A 17,624-nucleotide genomic window follows, 5' to 3' on the forward strand; every position below is an offset into this window, starting at 1 on the left:
ACTTATTTTGCCATGGTATTTCAAATACTCACACACTGAGGATACAATTGGCCTAATGCTCGTCAAACAAACAAACAAAGTCACATTAAACAACTTGCACACTGAGGATTCAATAAACTTAATGCTCACCCAAACACAAAGCTGACGTCTAAATATTCAAAATCCATTCAGTTATTAATCAAAACTGTAAAATGACAACTATCAACAAAAATGAATGAGCTGACATCCTCAACATGTGCATGAACAATCATGTGTGAAGGCATGTATGCAGACACACACACACACACACACACACAAACACACACACAGGATAGGAAAAGGGGGTAGCGTAGGCGGCAGACAGACAGACAGATGGAAGGAGGGAGACGAGGGGGCTCCAAAAGAGGGTGTAAATCAATCAATACCGCCAACCTGAAGACCAATGTGGGCTAAAGAGGCAGGAATCTGGGCCCCAGAAGCGACCAGGGGAAAAGAGGTGGGGTGTGGGGGTGGCTGATTATTTCCGCTTTCTTTACCCTCTCAGGCCCTGCCGCCGCTGCCTCTGGCCACTAGAGTCTTCCAAATCCTAGCCCCTCCCTTCCCCCCCCCCCACGCCCCCCCCTCCCTGAAGTCTTGCTTGTTTATCGATTCTGTTTTCAGCCAAAAAACGCAGTATCGGTCAAATCTCAATCATGATGTTTTCGAAGCTGATGAGCTGTTATTTCATATGTTTTTTAAAAAGACAAAAAGAAAAAAAAAAAAGAACTATTCTGAATGTCATCTTATGCTTAGTGTTCCCGATTTCCAGTGAAAAATGTGGTGGTGGTAAACTCTTAGCCACTGCAGCTTCAGAGCAAATAAGGCATTAACTGTCAAATCTTGTTAAAAAACAAAACAAAACAGAATTATTATTCTTCTAGACTATCCAATGACTGGCCAGTGTCTGACAGGGATTCCACACAGTCCCAAAAACTCTGAAAGGAAAAAGTGAATTTTTTCCCCTTCTCTCTCCAAAAAGGGCATGTATTCAAGGACAGCTCAATTGGCCCAGACCCGTTTATGGTAACCTGTTGTTAATCAGGTGACCTCGACCCATTTACGGTAAACCTGTTGTTAATCATATGCTTGTTCGACAAGGGGGTTCTTCTTCTTCTCCTCTTTTTACATGTTTTGACTCCACTCAATCAAGCAGTCAAACTCATATTTTCACAAGTACAGTATATTTAGTATGCATGAACTCAAATGCACTCCTTAAAAACCCTCTAGAAAGAGAAGTGCATATGTGTAAGAGCCACTTGTACTAGCATGGAACCAAAAGGGGTGGGTGGAGAACAGCAGCACTGCAGTCAATGCCAGCATTCAGCAGGCTATGGGCACAAGAACATTCCCAGCATAGGGCATCCCCGAAAACAAAGTATGTTTGCCTATATTGGAGGGGGGTGGAAGAAAGTACGGACACAAGAACATTCCCACCATCGGGCATCCCCGAAAACAAAGCATGTCTGCCTATATTGGAGAGGGTGGAGGGGGGAGAGAAAGTATGCACACAATATACATGGGCATCCCTGAAAACAAAGTATGTCTGCCTATATTGGAGGGGGGTGGAAGAAAGTATGAACACAAGAACATTCCCACCATGGGGCATCCCCGAAAACAAAGTATGTCTGCCTACACTGGAGGGGGTGGGGGTGGGGGGGGGGGGGGAGAAAATATGGACACAAGAACATTCCCAGCATAGGGCATCCCCGAAAACAAAGTATGTCTGCCTATATTGGAGCGGGGTGGAAGAAAGTATGAACACAAGAACATTCCCACCATGAGGCATCCCCGAAAACAAAGTATGTCTGCCTATATTGGAGGGGAGGGGGGGGTGTGGGGGGGGGGGAGAAAGTATGGACACGAGAACATTCCCAGCATAGGGCATCCCCGAAAACAAAGTATGTCTGCCTATGTCTGCCTATATTGGAGGGGGGTGGAAGAAAGTATGGACACAAGAACATTCCCAGCATAGGGCATCCCCGAAAACAAAGTATGTCTGCCTATACTGGAGGGGGGTGGGGGGGAGAGAAAGTATGGACACAAGAACATTCCCAGCATAGGGCATCCCTGAAAACCAAATACATCTGCCTATATTGGAGGGGGGTGGGGGGGAGAGAAAGTATGGACACAAGAACATTCCCAGCATAGGGCATCCCCAATATGCAAATACATCTGCCTATATTGGAGGGGGGTGGAAAAAAGTACGGACACAAGAACATTCCCAGCATGGGGCTTGCCCGAAAACAAAGTATGTCTGCCTATATTGGAGGGGGGTGGAAGAAAGTATGGACACAAGAACATTCCCAGCATGGGGCATGCGCGAAAACAAAGTATGACTGCCTATATTGGAGGGAGAGAGGAAAGTATGCAACAAGAAGATTCCCAGCATGGGGCATGCCTGAAAACAAAGTATGGCTGCCTATATTGGAGGGAGAGAGGAAAGTATGGACACAAGAACATTCCCAGCATGGGGCATCCCTGAAAACAAAGTATGGCTGCCTATATTGGAGGGGGGTGGAAGAAAGTATGGACACAAAAACATTCCCAGCATGGGGCATCCCCGAAAACAAAGTATGTCTGCCTATATTGGAGGGGTGGGGGTGTGGGGGGAGAGAAAGTATGCACACAATAACATACCCAGCATGGGGCATCCCTGAAAACAAAGTATGTCTGCCTATATTGGAGGGGTGGGGGGGAGAGAAAGTATGCACACAATAAAATACCCAGCATGGGGCATCCCTGAAAACAAAGTATGTCTGCCTATATTGGAGGGAGAGAGGGAAGTATGCAACAAGAACATTCCCAGCATGGGGCATGCCCGAAAACAAAGTACATCTGCTTATATTGGAGGGATGGGGGGGAAGTATGGACACAAGAACATACCCAGCATAGGGCATCCATGAAAACAAAGTATGTCTGCCTATATTGGAGGGAGGGGGCACAGGGGGGGGAGGGGAAGGGAGGGTGGACAGCTTCTCACCTGTTGGTCGGTGTGTCTCCTGTGCAACAGCTGGCTCCCTCTCAGCCTCAGCAGCCCTTCGTTAATGCCACGGACGCTGCTCAGGCTCCCTTCTGCACACACACACACACAGGGAACAAGACCAATTGATTTTTCTCTCCATTACAGGTCTTTGGGGTTTTCCATCTTTTAGTTTTAGCTGAGTTAGTGTTTTTTTCTTTCCTTCCTGCTTTCCCCTTTCCCAAAATGAAAGTTGTTTTTTTTCCGTATTCTTGTTTAACGAGAGCAAAGCCAGCCAACCCACTCAAGAATGCAGCTGGGCTGAAAAACATTTTGTAAACAAAAACATGCCAAACTGAATAAATATTACAAAAAAAAGTCTAAAAAGATTAAGTCAAATCAAATATTTTCAAAACATTCCAACAGCATCAAACCACAAAATGACACCATGCCTGAAAGAAAATGGTGGCACAGTTATATTTCCATTAGACTGTAGTTGCATCTGGACAGGCCTCAGACATTTGTTGTTGTTGTTTTTGTGTGTGTGTGTGTGTTTTTTCTCAGTACCATTACTTTTCTTTTAAAGGGAACAGAAATGAACATAAGCCAAACCCTGAATTTATCAACCTGAACACTTAAGAAAAAAAAAATATGCCTGAATTTCAAATCCAAATAGTGAAATAAACAAACCTTAAGTTATTCGAGACAGGACTGGTACGGCAGAAAATACTTTGGTTGTTTGTTTGTTGAGAAGAACGGAAGTTATTCTAGATAGGACTGGTACAGCAGAAAATACTTTGGTTGTTTGTTTGTTGAGAAGAACGGAGAACAGAACAAAAAAGACAAGAGAAAAAGACAGTGCAAGAACGATGGAAAATTCTAGCACAGATTTTCTCCAGGGTGCTTTTCACACACACACACACACACACACACACACACACATAAGTGCTAGAACACGTGCAGGAGCAGGTGCGCAAGTTCACAAAGGACTTCTGAACACACCAAAATAGAAAGAAAACAGAGCTTTGTGACCGCATAGAAAGAAAACAGAGCTTTGTGACCACATAGAAAGAAAACAGAGCTTTGTGACCACATCAAGAAAACAGAGCTTTGTGACCGCATAGAAAGAAAACAGAGCTTTGTGACCGCATAGAAAGAAAACAGAGCTTTGTGACCGCACAGAAAGAAAACAGAGCTTTGTGACCACATAGAAAGAAAACAGAGCTTTGTGACCCCATAGAAAGAAAACAGAGCTTTGTGACCGCATAGAAAGAAAACAGAGCTTTGTGACCACATAGAAAGAAAACAGAGCTTTGTGACCCCATAGAAAGAAAACAGAGCTTTGTGACCGCATAGAAAGAAAACAGAGCTTTGTGACCGCATAGAAAGAAAACAGAGCTTTGTGACCACATAGAAAGAAAACAGAGCTTTGTGACCGCATAGAAAGAAAACAGAGCTTTGTGACCCCATAGAAAGAAAACAGAGCTTTGTGACCGCATAGAAAGAAAACAGAGCTTTGTGACCACATAGAAAGAAAACAGAGCTTTGTGACCACATAGAAAGAAAACATAGCTTTGTGACTGCAAGGACCTGCTCCTGACCACGACTTCTCCACCATCAACTCCACTACCACCACCCCCATTCTCGTTAACAAGCCATTCCTTCACCTCCTCGGACTCGACTGGTCATCTTTTGATTGAAAAATTCTCTGATCAGAACAGTCTCAGATTATATATGCAATCAAAATTAATGGGTTTTGTTGTTGTTGTTGTTTTTTTTAATGAAGAAGAAAAGAAGAATATTCAATACTTTGACCGCCGCTAGGGAATGAAAGATATAAAGTAACATCACTGGTATTATAAACCAAAATGAATTAAAGAGCATTTAAAACAATGAAATTGGTGACAAAAACAGATAAACAGCTAACATATTCTTCATGTACATTATCTATAATAACAACAAAAAAGAACAAACAAAAAAAGAATTAAAGAATAATAATAATAAAGAAATTTCCCTCACTCTCTGTTACCCCCCAAAAAAGCATGCGTTCAACTCAATTAAATTTCACATGCATGTCAGAAACACACACACTCACATGCATACAACAATGTGAACACGTAAAGTAATCAAGAAAACAGAGAAAACTTCATTCCACTTCCATGATGCAATCTAGAGAGAGAGAGAGAGAGCACGAGAGCAAGCAATCTGGATTAAGTTGATGAACACACAAAAAATAATATATATTTAAAAAAAAAAAAAAAGGATGAAGAAGAAATTCTTCACATCTTCACATGATAATGGCCAGCTGAGGCCTGATGAGGACAGCTTACGTGGAAAAGAAAGCAGCAAAGAAAGAAGCAAGACCTTGCTGGACACAGAAGTAGAGAACATGACATGACATGATCAATTTGCTAGAGGCTGGCTCATATTCTGCTTAACTCTTCTCTCTCTCTCTCTCTATGTATGTGTAAGCGCCTGTACGCATGTGTGCATGCATGTGTGTGTGTGTGGTCTTTCCCCATCTCCTCAAAAAACAACAAAAACAAACAAACAAACAAAAACAAAAAAAGAAAGAACAAAACCTGGAAGAAACAAAGTTAAATCGCTCTCAAGGAAACAAGAGGGTACAAGAGATAAACACCATGAATACAGATGCGCAGTGAAGTGTGTGTTTGGGGGCTTTTTTTTTTTTTCCTCTTAGGTGAGGTTTACAGAACAAAATAAAGTAAAACAATACAACAAAGAACCACTCCAATTTTGAACAAAAACCCTCTCTGGCACGGTTATTGCATCACCACATCACCAATCCCTTATCAAACTGAAGCACGGAAAATTGGGACAGGGTCCTATAATTAGATTGCACAAGCAGCTGCAATTGCCTCAAAATTAAATATTCATTCATCATTTTTATCCTGAATCAAACCATTAATGAACTCATCTCATCGCAGCCACAATAAATGAATAATCATATATAATATATATATATATATATATATATATATATATATATATTCAAATCAAAATTCCTTCATATTCTGTGATTCCTGTACAGTACTTCAACCCACGCTTCACAGTAACACTAGTTTCACTTCCTTTTCCACTCCTTCAATGTCTTCCCAAAATAGTCTTATGTCAAGATTTGGGGAAGGGAGGGGATGTCTTAGGGGGGCGGTGACATACTCTTAGTAAAGAGGGGGTGGGGGCGGGGGAGGGGGTATGGGGGTGTGGGGGTGGGGGGTGGGGGTCAAGTGGCAGCCTCCATGGCAACTGACAGCATCTTCTTCAGATCAGACATCAGTCAAGCCCTGGTGACAGTAATTACTAACAGTCAGGGACGGGCTCAGAAGGTGAACGTCCTCAACTCATTTGGACAGCCATTACTGCACATTGACCGACACACATGCATACGAACTTGAAGTCTGATGGCAACTTTGTTTTGAAAGAAAGCGAAGTGGGCTGGGGGAGGGGAGGGAGACGGGAAGAATAGTGTCATCATGTGCATAGAACTTTTCCAGCACAGTTTCCTGTGACCCATTTCCAAAAGCAGGTGGAAGACCTGCTTTCTGCAATGGAAAACTTGCTTTTGCCTCAATGAAGGACACATATTTAGCTCAATGGAAGACACCCTTTTGACTCTGACAAACTTGAAAGACTACAGTCTTAACTGAGTCAGACCTTTTACTAACATCACTTGTAATGGAAAGCATATATATATATGTCACTTGTTAGACGAGTCATTTTGACCAGATGATCATCAGGTGTAACGGAAAGCATATGTCACTTGTTAAATAAATCTTTTTGACCAGATGTTCATCAGTATAACAGAAAGCATATGTCACTTGTTAAATGAGTCATTTTGACCAGATAATCAGTGTAACGGGAAACATATATGTCACTTGTTAAATAAATCTTTTTGACCAGATGATCATCAGTATAACGGAAAGCATATGTCACTTGTTAAATGAGTCATTTTGACCAGATAATCAGTGTAACGGAAAGCATATGTCACTTGTTAAATAAATCTTTTTGACCACGACCAGATGATCATCAGTTTAATGGAAAGCATATGTCACTTGTTAAATGAGTCATTTTGGCCAGATAATCAGTGTAATGGAAAGTATATGTCACTTGTTAAACAAATCTTTTTGACCTGATGATCATCAGTATAACGGAAAGCATATGTCACTTGTTAAATGAGCCATTTTGACCAGATGATCATCAGCTTTATTCCAGACTCTGAATGCTGATGCAGCAAGGTACCAAGGTACCTGACAATCCTTCAGCCTTCATTTTTCACAGCCGCATTAAGGCTCAGAAGTTTAAAACATTATTGTATGGCAGGGAGAAAAAAAAAAACAAAGCGAGGAAAGGAAAAGCCAAAAAATTCTTATTATCATAAAAAAAAAATAATTAAAAAAAAATCTACTCCTCTGGTCGATAGATTGGTTCATCTGACCAGCTGTCTGTCTGGGTGGCCAAGTGACTGCTTGGGTGGTTGGTTGGGTGGCTGTCTGTCTGTCTTTTGGACAGGTGACCCTTACAGTGATCTGACAGCAAATCTCATGGATCTGTGACCAGAGTGTGATGGAAACGATTTTCACCACCAGGCACAGACATGCAGGTGAGTCTGATTCACAGTACTGATCAGCATAACCTTTATGAGTAAAACTGTATCATCTACACAAACACACACACAAAAGAGGCTTTTAAACTGTCTTCATTTGTATTTCTGGTCTATATATATATAGTCTGTGTGTGATCTGACTTACTCTCTTCCTCACACCCACACCCCTCTTTCCTGCAGCATCACCTCTCCTTCCCATTCCCAGCTTTTGTGATTTTTACATTCATCCTTTGGTACACGCTTCTAGTATCTCACTCTTTCACACACAGAGGAGACAAGCAGAAACAAATGAAAGACAGAGAGACTGACAATGACTGAGACAGAAACTCCAACATGCATCTGGTTTTCTTTTAGATTCAAAGGGGGTGGGGGGTGGGGGGGAGAACCACAAAAGAAACAGAGGGAGAGAGAGAGTGATGGGAAGAAGAAGAAGAAGAAGCAGATGATGATGAAGAAGAAGAAGAAGAAAAAGAAGAAGAAGAAGACCTACGTAACAAGCCTGAGACATCCAGCCTGCAGTTAAACGCTACATTTCACAAACTGAGAACTCCTCCGCACCAGAAAACCGTTTTAAACAGATTTTGTATCGACGAGACAAAACGCAGACATGGTGCAACATATTCCAGGGTTAACACACACAGACACAAACCAGCCACTCCTCGGACTAGACGCCAGATTACACAACTGGAGAGAGGAGGGTTCCACAGACACAACTACTGACGATGCCAGACAGTTTGCATGGGAGGAACAATACAACTTTTCCCTTACATGCTGTCCCTATCTTGAAAAAAAAAAAAAAAAAATCCACCACTTTGATTACAACCCCTTAGAAAACCACACAACCTTGCAGTTGTGTCATGACGCAAGACACTGTAAAATCCGATTTTAGTATCCTAACTTCAAGACCTACAAGTTTAGCAGCCATTTTCGTGCGGCACAGATGAAACGATATTACCATTAGTAGATGTTGTGGCCGATGTTGTAACCCATTTCCGAGACGACACCATCTACATGATCAAGCCAACCACCCCGACAGCATCATCCCTTTTGAATAACACGCACCGCTGACCTCCATTTCAGGTCCACTGATCCCCGACATCCCCTGAATCCCCCCCTCTCCGAGTTGGGCCCCACGCACCTCTGCGACCCCTGTCCCTCCATAACCAACAGCTGTCAATTAACAAGCGATAGAAAAAGGGTAGTAGGGTTGAAAACACACACACACAATTAAAAAAAAACCAACACAGGCTCTAAGTCCGGATTTGCTTACCATCTCTCTTCGAAAATCCTCCCACAGTCTTTGTTTTGGGGAAACGAAAAGCAGAGATGAGGTGGCCTCCCAGACTGAGGAGGAGGAGGAGAAGGAGGAGGAGGAAAAGAGCAGAACGGAAACAGAAGGCACGGGCAGACCTACTGTGGTAGCAAAGAGTGGGACACAGTGAGAGAAAGAGAGAGTGTGAGTGCCCGCGCGTGTGTGTGCGTGTGCCACTTGCACGAGCAGGGAACCGAAAGGGAGAGGATAGATGCAGCAGTTGTAGGTCTACACGACATTATTGTGAGGACTGGGCGTCTAGGGGTTGAGGGGATGGGGGTAGTGCGGAGGGGGGCGGGGGGGGGGGGGGGGGGGGGGGTAGGGAGGAGGGGGGGGGGGAACTGGGTGCAGAACAGGGTCTGTGCGCCAGACGGCACACAGGGGTACATCGGCAGGCATTGCTCCCCTATTTTAATGCACGTGGGGGTCCTTCCCTATATCTACTGCTATACTACTTTTTTCTGTCTGAGCTCTCCCTGCTGGTGTTCTGGCAGTGATGTAGCTCTATGGGCGAAAGCCATGAATGAAAGAGAAAAGCAAGGGAAAGGAGGGATGGAGGTATGGAGGAGATGGGTGGGATGAGGCGCTGAGAGGGGTACAGCCACGTACTGCGCCGCTCTTTGAGTCAATGTATGTGTGCGTACTCTCTCTCTCTCTCTGAACGAGGGAGCCAGCGAGAGAGAAAGAGACAGAGACGTAGTTGATGCGCGGTTCCATTCCGTTGCAGCTACTATATATAAACTAGTTATTTGGGTGTTTTGTTTTGTTTTTTAATCAACAAGTGTGAATGTTGAGGCATTGCAAATTGTGTATGTGTTAGAGGTGGAAAGGGGTGTATACATAGACGATGTTTTTATTGACAGTTCAATACATGCATTTGCATGTTTGTTTTGTTTTTAATCAACAAGTGAATACTGAGGTATTGCAAATTGTGTATGTGTTAGAGGTGGAATGGGGTGTACACACAGACAATGTTTTTATAGACAGTTCAATACATGCATTTGCATATGTGGTATGCAGTGCTATGTGTGGTGTTTCTGTGGTGTGTGTGTGTGTGTGTGTGTTGTCTGCAAAACTATAACACAAACATCATATGCACATCTGACCTCCCCACCTCCTATGTGTGAAATAACGATCTGCGGGGAGAAACTTTTATTTGTGTTCCAATAAAGTGCAACCCAACCAAAAGCAAAACCTTTTTTTAGGGAGGGGGAAGAACGCGGGACGGAGGTATCAGAAAGGGGTGATAAAATCATGCAGGATCCCCAAAAGGAAAAAACAAAAAAACAAAAACAAAAAAAACGAAAAAAACTCTCGCAGTTCCCATGACACAACGTTTCATTTCACACTCCACACAACAATTACCCTTCATGGTTTCGTTACGCTGAGAAAGATATCGACACTCCCAAACTACAAGGCAAACAACCATGTCGCTTCCCAGCCGACATGAACATCATAACCTGGCCGTGTGCAATTCATCCTGTAGTGCCCCCAGACTAACAAGAACACACAGACACCCCCCCCCCCACCCACCCCCACCCCCCAACACACACAGAGAATCCTCTCTCTACGATTTTAAGAGCTCTTAGAGACGTTCCCCTCAAACCACTTCCCACACCACCAGAATGAAAACTGATTTGACAAACCACCTTCTTAATCTGATAACTTGATAACTTTTCCCCTTCAAAACTACCCCAGTGCTGCTTAATTATCATACAACGTGGGGGATAAAGGGGGAGAAGGACGACAAATAGAAATAATGAAGTGATCATTATGACCTGACACACCACGACAGCTGCACATTAATTAACATCTCAGTCGCAGTCACACCCCCGAAAAGACCTTGGGTCATTAATCTGCATAAATACTGCATGACAAATCTACGAGCGGATGGCGTTAACAAAGCTTGTTTTAATTAGTCCTCCTGACTTGGATTATTAATAACCAATTGTAATTGATGAAGATGATGACGATGGCAATAACAAAAATAACAACAACTACTACAATAATAATAATAATAATAATAGTGGTGGTGGTGGTGGTGGTTGTGGTTGTAGTAGGGGGGAAAACAGCAGCAGCAGCAACAGCAGCACTGGCAGCACCACCACCACCACCACCAACACCACCAAGAATGATGATGATGATGATGATAAAACCGAACAAATCCAGTTAAGAACCCACAAAACCTTCGCCGGCTTGCTGTGTATCAACGTAATGTATTCATCTCTGCAGAAAACTGGGATGTACAAAAAACAAAACAAAACAACAACAAAAAACAATTAAACATGATCTTCTCTCGTTCTCATCTTCTTGTAGTAAACAGACACCTTTGGGTAAACTGCTAGCAAAGCGCTGCACTGAGCCGCGCGGCAATGAGTAGAAGAGTACAAACAACCAGTTCCGCGGGAGAGCAAACAAGCAGAAGAATTGGTAAACGAGTGAGTACCTTGTTTTGTCAGAGCCAGTGAAAACAAACGCTCCATCACTTTAAGCGGTCTGTCTACGACTATACCTGTATGTGTATACCTACCAACCAACCAACCACCGGCACTTGCTGCCAATTTCTGCGGCTGCCATGGGCCCACGAAGAAAAGAAAGAATGTAGGAAAGAAGTCTTCTGCTCACCAATTCGTGATTGTCTTGGTTTCTGTCTTGGTTTCTGTCTGTTCTATGGTCGCCAATGATTTGCAGCATCACGTTTTAAAATACTTATGCAACATTCAGAAGACAAAAAAAGAAGAAGAAGAAGAAGAAAGAAGATGTGTAAAAAAAATAAAAAAAATAAAAAAAATTCTTGATCAACTGACACAAGACAACTGAACGACATACAAAAGACAAAAACTATTTTGTTCACACGTATACACCATTTCGATGCATAAAACAGGCTGTGTCGAAATTTCTCTTCGTTTTTTGTTGTTGTTTTTTTTCCCCTTCTTCTTCTTTTTTTTTCTTTTTTAACTGTCTGTCTTTGCCACATTTTGGGCCTTCACAACACTGGGCGTGACAAAGGTGGTTCTTTCACTCCTGGCATGGCGGGGGATGAGGGGCGTGGTAGACATTTTCCGGTCATTAATTCACTGTTGTTCAGACGCAGTGACTGATGAGGGACAAGTACGGGCAGCATGCATATCTAAAAGGTCTCTCCAGATGCAACAACATACAGTGTTGCGAGCACAAACGTGTTCACGGTGAGATAATCTAGCAGTGAAATTAGTCACACTTGTAGACAGGCCAGGCAAAATAATTACACAGTCAGACTGGGTTGGGAGGGTGAGGGAGTGGGAGTGGGGGGTGGGGCAGAAACAGAAGGGAGGGAGAGGGGAGGAGACAGAAAAGAGACAACAGAAACAGAGGGTTAGGAGCACGGGCTGATAGTGAAAGAGAGAGACTTGGATAGGGACTGAGACAGTAACAGAAAAAGATGGATGACAGAGAGAGCGGGAGGGAGAGCGAGAGAGAGGGACACACACACACACACACTGAGGCAAAGGAGGAAGACAGAAAAACAGGGAGACTGGCGAAGGCAATAATGTGCGAACGCACAATCATATGAAGTGTCCCCCCCTCCCCCCCCACTCCCCCCTCCCATCTCTCTCTCTCTCTTTGTTCTGAATAATTATTATCGTCAGGTCATGCTTCTACCCTCCATCCCCACTCCACCCAGCCTCCTTCCGGTGCAAGGGTAGGGTGATAAAAAAAAAAAGCTTTGTATATATCATATGTATGTGCTTTATCAATATATTACCCTCACAAAAAAATACTGACTCTCTCTCTCTCTCTCTCTCTCCCTCCCTCCACAACCTTTCTCTCAATACCCCCGTCCCCCTCTCCGTTTTCATTCCCTCTCTCTCCTCTTTGTAGAAAGCTGCCCCCCCCCCCCCCCCCCTCGCCTCCCGCCCCCTCGGCCAACACACACACCATCCCGTCTGACTACTGTCTGCGTCAGTGTAAGGAGATTTAAGCTGGAAGGAAATAATTAAAAAAAAAAATATATATATATATATACATATACATACATACATACATACATATATATAATAGTATGATTTTTTTAATACAAAAGAACCGTGCAGACTTTCCTCACGCACAAAGGAAAAACAGGCATGATGGAATGATGGATGGATAGAGAAAGGGTGAGGATGAGAGAGAGAGAGAGAGAGAGAGATGGGGGGTGGGGGGAGGCGGAGGCGGGAAGGGGGGGAGTACGGGGATTGGGTGGGGGGGGGGGGGGGTGTGGATAATGGCAGGCGACCGACCGCGATTCTGCATGGTCGGGTGTTTGTTGTTGGTACTGTCAAGTGTGTGTATGCCGAAGGTGGTGGTGGTGGTGGTAGTGGCAGTGCGTTTTGCTGACCATAAATACTGGTCGTGGATGGTTGCTGCTGGAGAGAAGGGTGGAGCGGATTGGACGGGTCGGGCTGGTTGTCTACTGGCTGCACAACACATGCTTCAAGAAAAATGTATCGTGTGAAGAGCGTATGCCAACACACACACACACACATCCGGGGGGGGGGTGGGGGGGGGGGGGTCAAGAAAGCATGTACAACATGCAATTAGCATATCACGCTCCCCCAGTAAAATACTATTTTATTTTGTTTCGTTTTATTTCATTTCGTTTCCCATTCCCAGCTGGCTGTTCCCTTCTCTCCATCCAACCTTTCTCTCTCTCTCTCCATGGTTCAAATGGCCTAGAGTTTAGATGCTGCTCTCTCTCTTAGTGATCTCCAACTTAGAGATCAGAAAGCAATACACACACACACACACACACACACACATATATATATATATATATATATATATATATATATATATATATATATATATATATATATATATATATATATTTATCATAACAATTATGAAATAAACCAAGAAACCAAAAAAACTAAAACCTTAGACATAACATGCAAACTGAAGATTTAACCTCTCAAGCCTTACACAACACATCCGTCCTCCGTCCTTCACAAAAACCAAAACCAAAAACCAACACAAAAAGGGATGGGTGGGGGGATTGGGGATGTGGGGGGGGGGGGGGGGAGGAGAAAGAAAGAAAGGAAGGAAGGAAAAGAGAGACGAAAAAAAAAAAAAAATCGAACATCATCTTGTGTGATGCAGCCCAGACATGCAAACATTTTTTTTTTCTTTTTATCTAATGTCGGTTAGGTGGTTGTCTTATTTCTTTTGCCAAGAGCACAGGGAAAAAATATGTATCCCCGTTGCCCGTCCGAACCCCCCAACCCCACCCCATCCTCCCGTTTCTTTTTCCTCTTTAAAATCTTGACACACAGGAGGTGGGAGAGGTGTGTGTGCGGTGGGGGGCCCCGAGTTGGGGGGGGGGGAGGGCGGAGGCTGAATCTTGACCTGCAGCCAAGCTGGGCCAAAAAAAAAAAAAAACCAAAAAAAAAACAACCCAACTTCTAGCTACACTCTCTGCAACCGGTTTATAAATAAATCACTTCCCACACTGTGCCAGCCATGTAACAGGAAGGAACGACCCAAGGTGTCACAGTTCACAACATCCCACATGTGCTGAACTCCACCCCCACGCCCCTCGAGATAACACACACACACACACACACACACACAGAGGGAGGTGGATAGGTAGGCAGAAAACACACAAAGATTTTCTTTTTTCTTTCTTCTAAAAAGTATCATGTTACATGTATCCTACCACACAACTTTCGATAGCGATTGAAAGCATGTAACTGTTGATCCACTGAGAAATAATATTCTTAAAAAATTTTTTTTTAAATCTCGACTTGCTTTACACACTGAAAAAAACCACAAAACTGAAGGTCAAGTGCTTTGAAGATTGTACGCTGTTGCGCCCCTCCCACCCCCCTCCTCCCCGCCCTTTTTATTTTTATTATTTTTTTTTTTATCCCCAACAATCATCTACATAGCTGTAATAAGAGCAGTCTCTCTCTCTCTTCTCCAACCCCGGCCTCCTCCCACACTGCAGCAGCCCCCCACTCCCCAATCGCCTCTAGTCTGTGTGTGTGTGTGTGTGTGTGTGTGTGTGTGTGTGTGTGTGTGTGTGTGTGTGTGTGTGTGCGCGCGCGCGCGCGCGGGCGGGATAGGGGTGGGGGGGAATGTTTTTCCCCGAACACAACCCCAAATCGGTGAACAGCGCTGACATCCGCAATTACCCCCCACACTTCAACGCTGTGCGCCAGAGAGACATGATTAAGACTTTCAATGACACCCCGTCCCCTCCTCCATCACACACACACCACACAGAAATAATTGGGTGTTGAATGATGAGGGCTGGACAGGCAAGGTGGAGAACGCACGCACGCACGCACACGCACACACACACACACATTGCGCATACGCACGTGCCCACAAACACGCACACAGTCGAGCACACACACACACACACACACACACACAAATATTATTGTCATTCAGTGGACGCACAGTGCATCTCATCACCATGCACTTCAACATGCGCGCTCAGAACGTTTTTATTCATGAAGATTTTAGGCACAGTGTTGTCATCAAATCTGCCCTTTTGAAAGACAGACCGAGACACACACAGTGAGAGAGAGAGGGGGGTATGGGGGGAGACGGAAGGCAGAGACAGACAGAGAGAGAGAGAGATGGAGAGACAGAGAAAGGAGAAAACAATACCGAGATCAAGACTGGAGGACTGTTCTACAAACAATGTACAACCTGAAAGTGAAAGGGACGCAGGCGATTGGACTGAGAGCCCAAGTAAAGGAACAGTGACTTATTTAATGAACTCAGAACTCAGAAATATTTGACTGCAGGGCCACCAGCCTGTCTGCAAAGGAGGTACATATATGTTTTCAAACAGTGACTTAAAATGAGACTGAATTGCAGAGTGTGGAACGAAGTGGTGGTGTGGGTGCGGAGAGCGAGAGAGGGGTGGGGGGGCGGGGGGGGGGGGGCCGGAGAGGCAGGGCGAGTGAGGGGCCTGCAAACCGTCCACTGATAATATGGTTTATGGTCCAGCTGGCTGACTGTACGAGGTCATCAAAAGAGCCTTCTGTATACACGCTGAGGTTACTATGATGGCTCTTTGGGACTTTTCCATCTCAGTCCACACAAAGGTGCAGTGCTTCTTATCAATTTAGTTCATCTGACTTTTTCCCCCACCACTTCATATCTGGTTTTTTTAATCTCTCAATGACAACGATCAACCATCCACTAACAGAAAGGTTATTCAATTATACATCAATATAAAATTACTGACAAAGGGCCGCTCAGTGCAACTGGTTAAAAATTAAAAAAAAAAAGTCTGCCAACATCGGTCAGTCAACAAAATGTGGTTTTCGATTAATGCTGTTGAACAGAGCCCGTTGCACAGGCTTTGACTGCCCGAAAAACTCAGCAGGATGAATGGATGCTTCCTTTAGCATTACCACTACTTCTAGCTGCTGCTCCTACTATTACCACTACTGTCTGATTTATCATTATGTATTTATTGTCATCTTTAATGCCATTTTCATTATTTTTGCAAAAGATCTTTTTACAGGCTAAACAGGATCTTTAAAGTCCCGAACTTTAGTTGATTTGTAATTTTCACCCCTCCTTCATGCTATGCTTGTTCAAAAAACATACGGAAGATTTTTGTATCATGTTGTTGTTGTTATTGCTTTTTTTTTTTCTCTTCACGATCTCATCAGAAAGACTGCCTCAATCCCCCCCCCACCCCATCCCCCACATACACACCCCTTCATGTCCCCCCCCCCCCCCCCCCCCCCCCCCCCCCGACGTCTAGATGCTACTGGCTGTGATCTCCGTGTTTGCACTTTCAACAACCCCACCACACCTTCAGTTACTCTGACCGACCACCCCTTCTCCCTGTGTGTGTGTGGGCGCTCAGGGGACTACTGCTACTGGACTGTACTGCTGCAAACCTCATCATCGAAGAGTGAAAACAACCCCCCCAACACCCCCCTCCACCCCCACACATGATCCCCCCTACCTGCCTTCCTCCCACCCACACACCTTCCAACCCCACCACCCACCCTCTTACACCCCACCCTGTCTGTCTGATTGAGCTGACCGGCAAACAGGGCAAATCATTTCTTTCCACTCAGTGCACTCATGTGCGGTTGGTGGTTAGTTCCGTGATTCTGACCTTGCCGCTGACTGCCCAGGACTACTGGGGGAACTGGTCTTCATCAGTTCTGCCTGGGCTGACCGGGAAGTCACCGGGCGGGCTGTCTGATTTCTCTGGGGCTTACATGCACACGTACGCCTTCTACTACTTGTGACTGTCCTTTTTCCCCCCTCTCCCTATGATCCCCCCCCCCTCTCTCTGTCGTGGGGGGGTGGGGGTGGGGGGTTGACAGGTCGACAGTCCTTCTCTCTCTCTCTCTCTCTCTCTCTCTCACATACACTCCTGCACGCTTGTCTTTTGTCTCCCAACATATCACTGTGTATCCTTGGCACGGGTTAGTTTCCTCAGATTTGTTAGATCTGCAAAGATTCTGCTGCGCAAACACTTCTCGCCATCTCTTGACTACAAATCAACTAAGATAACTGTACTTTCATGCTGCATAAAATCACAATCTGAATGCACAGTAATGTGCCCCCACCCCCACCCCCACCCACCCCACCCCCCAAACTCATGATAAACCACCAAACTTTTGCAGAGAACAGACCACAAAATTTCTCACCATCAAAACCAAATTTGCGCAACTGAGGACAAAGACTTTCTTTACTTCCATAAGGAACAG

At 44.5% G+C, this 17,624-nt stretch overlaps 1 protein-coding gene across 3 annotated transcripts in view; it reads right to left on the reverse strand.

Moving 5' to 3' along the window:
• The window catches only part of LOC143282174 (rho guanine nucleotide exchange factor 28-like), a 200,884-nt gene that overhangs the window by 103,560 nt on the left and 79,700 nt on the right, over positions 1–17,624 (reverse strand). For all 3 annotated transcript variants that reach the window (XM_076587739.1, XM_076587740.1, XM_076587738.1), the window contains exon 10: positions 2,999–3,090. In XM_076587739.1, coding sequence (XP_076443854.1) covers positions 2,999–3,090 — 92 coding nt within the window. The remainder of the gene's footprint in view (positions 1–2,998; positions 3,091–17,624) is intronic.

The sequence above is a fragment of the Babylonia areolata genome, chromosome 5, assembly GCF_041734735.1.
Source record: "Babylonia areolata isolate BAREFJ2019XMU chromosome 5, ASM4173473v1, whole genome shotgun sequence".
Classification (NCBI taxonomy): domain Eukaryota; kingdom Metazoa; phylum Mollusca; class Gastropoda; order Neogastropoda; family Buccinidae; genus Babylonia; species Babylonia areolata.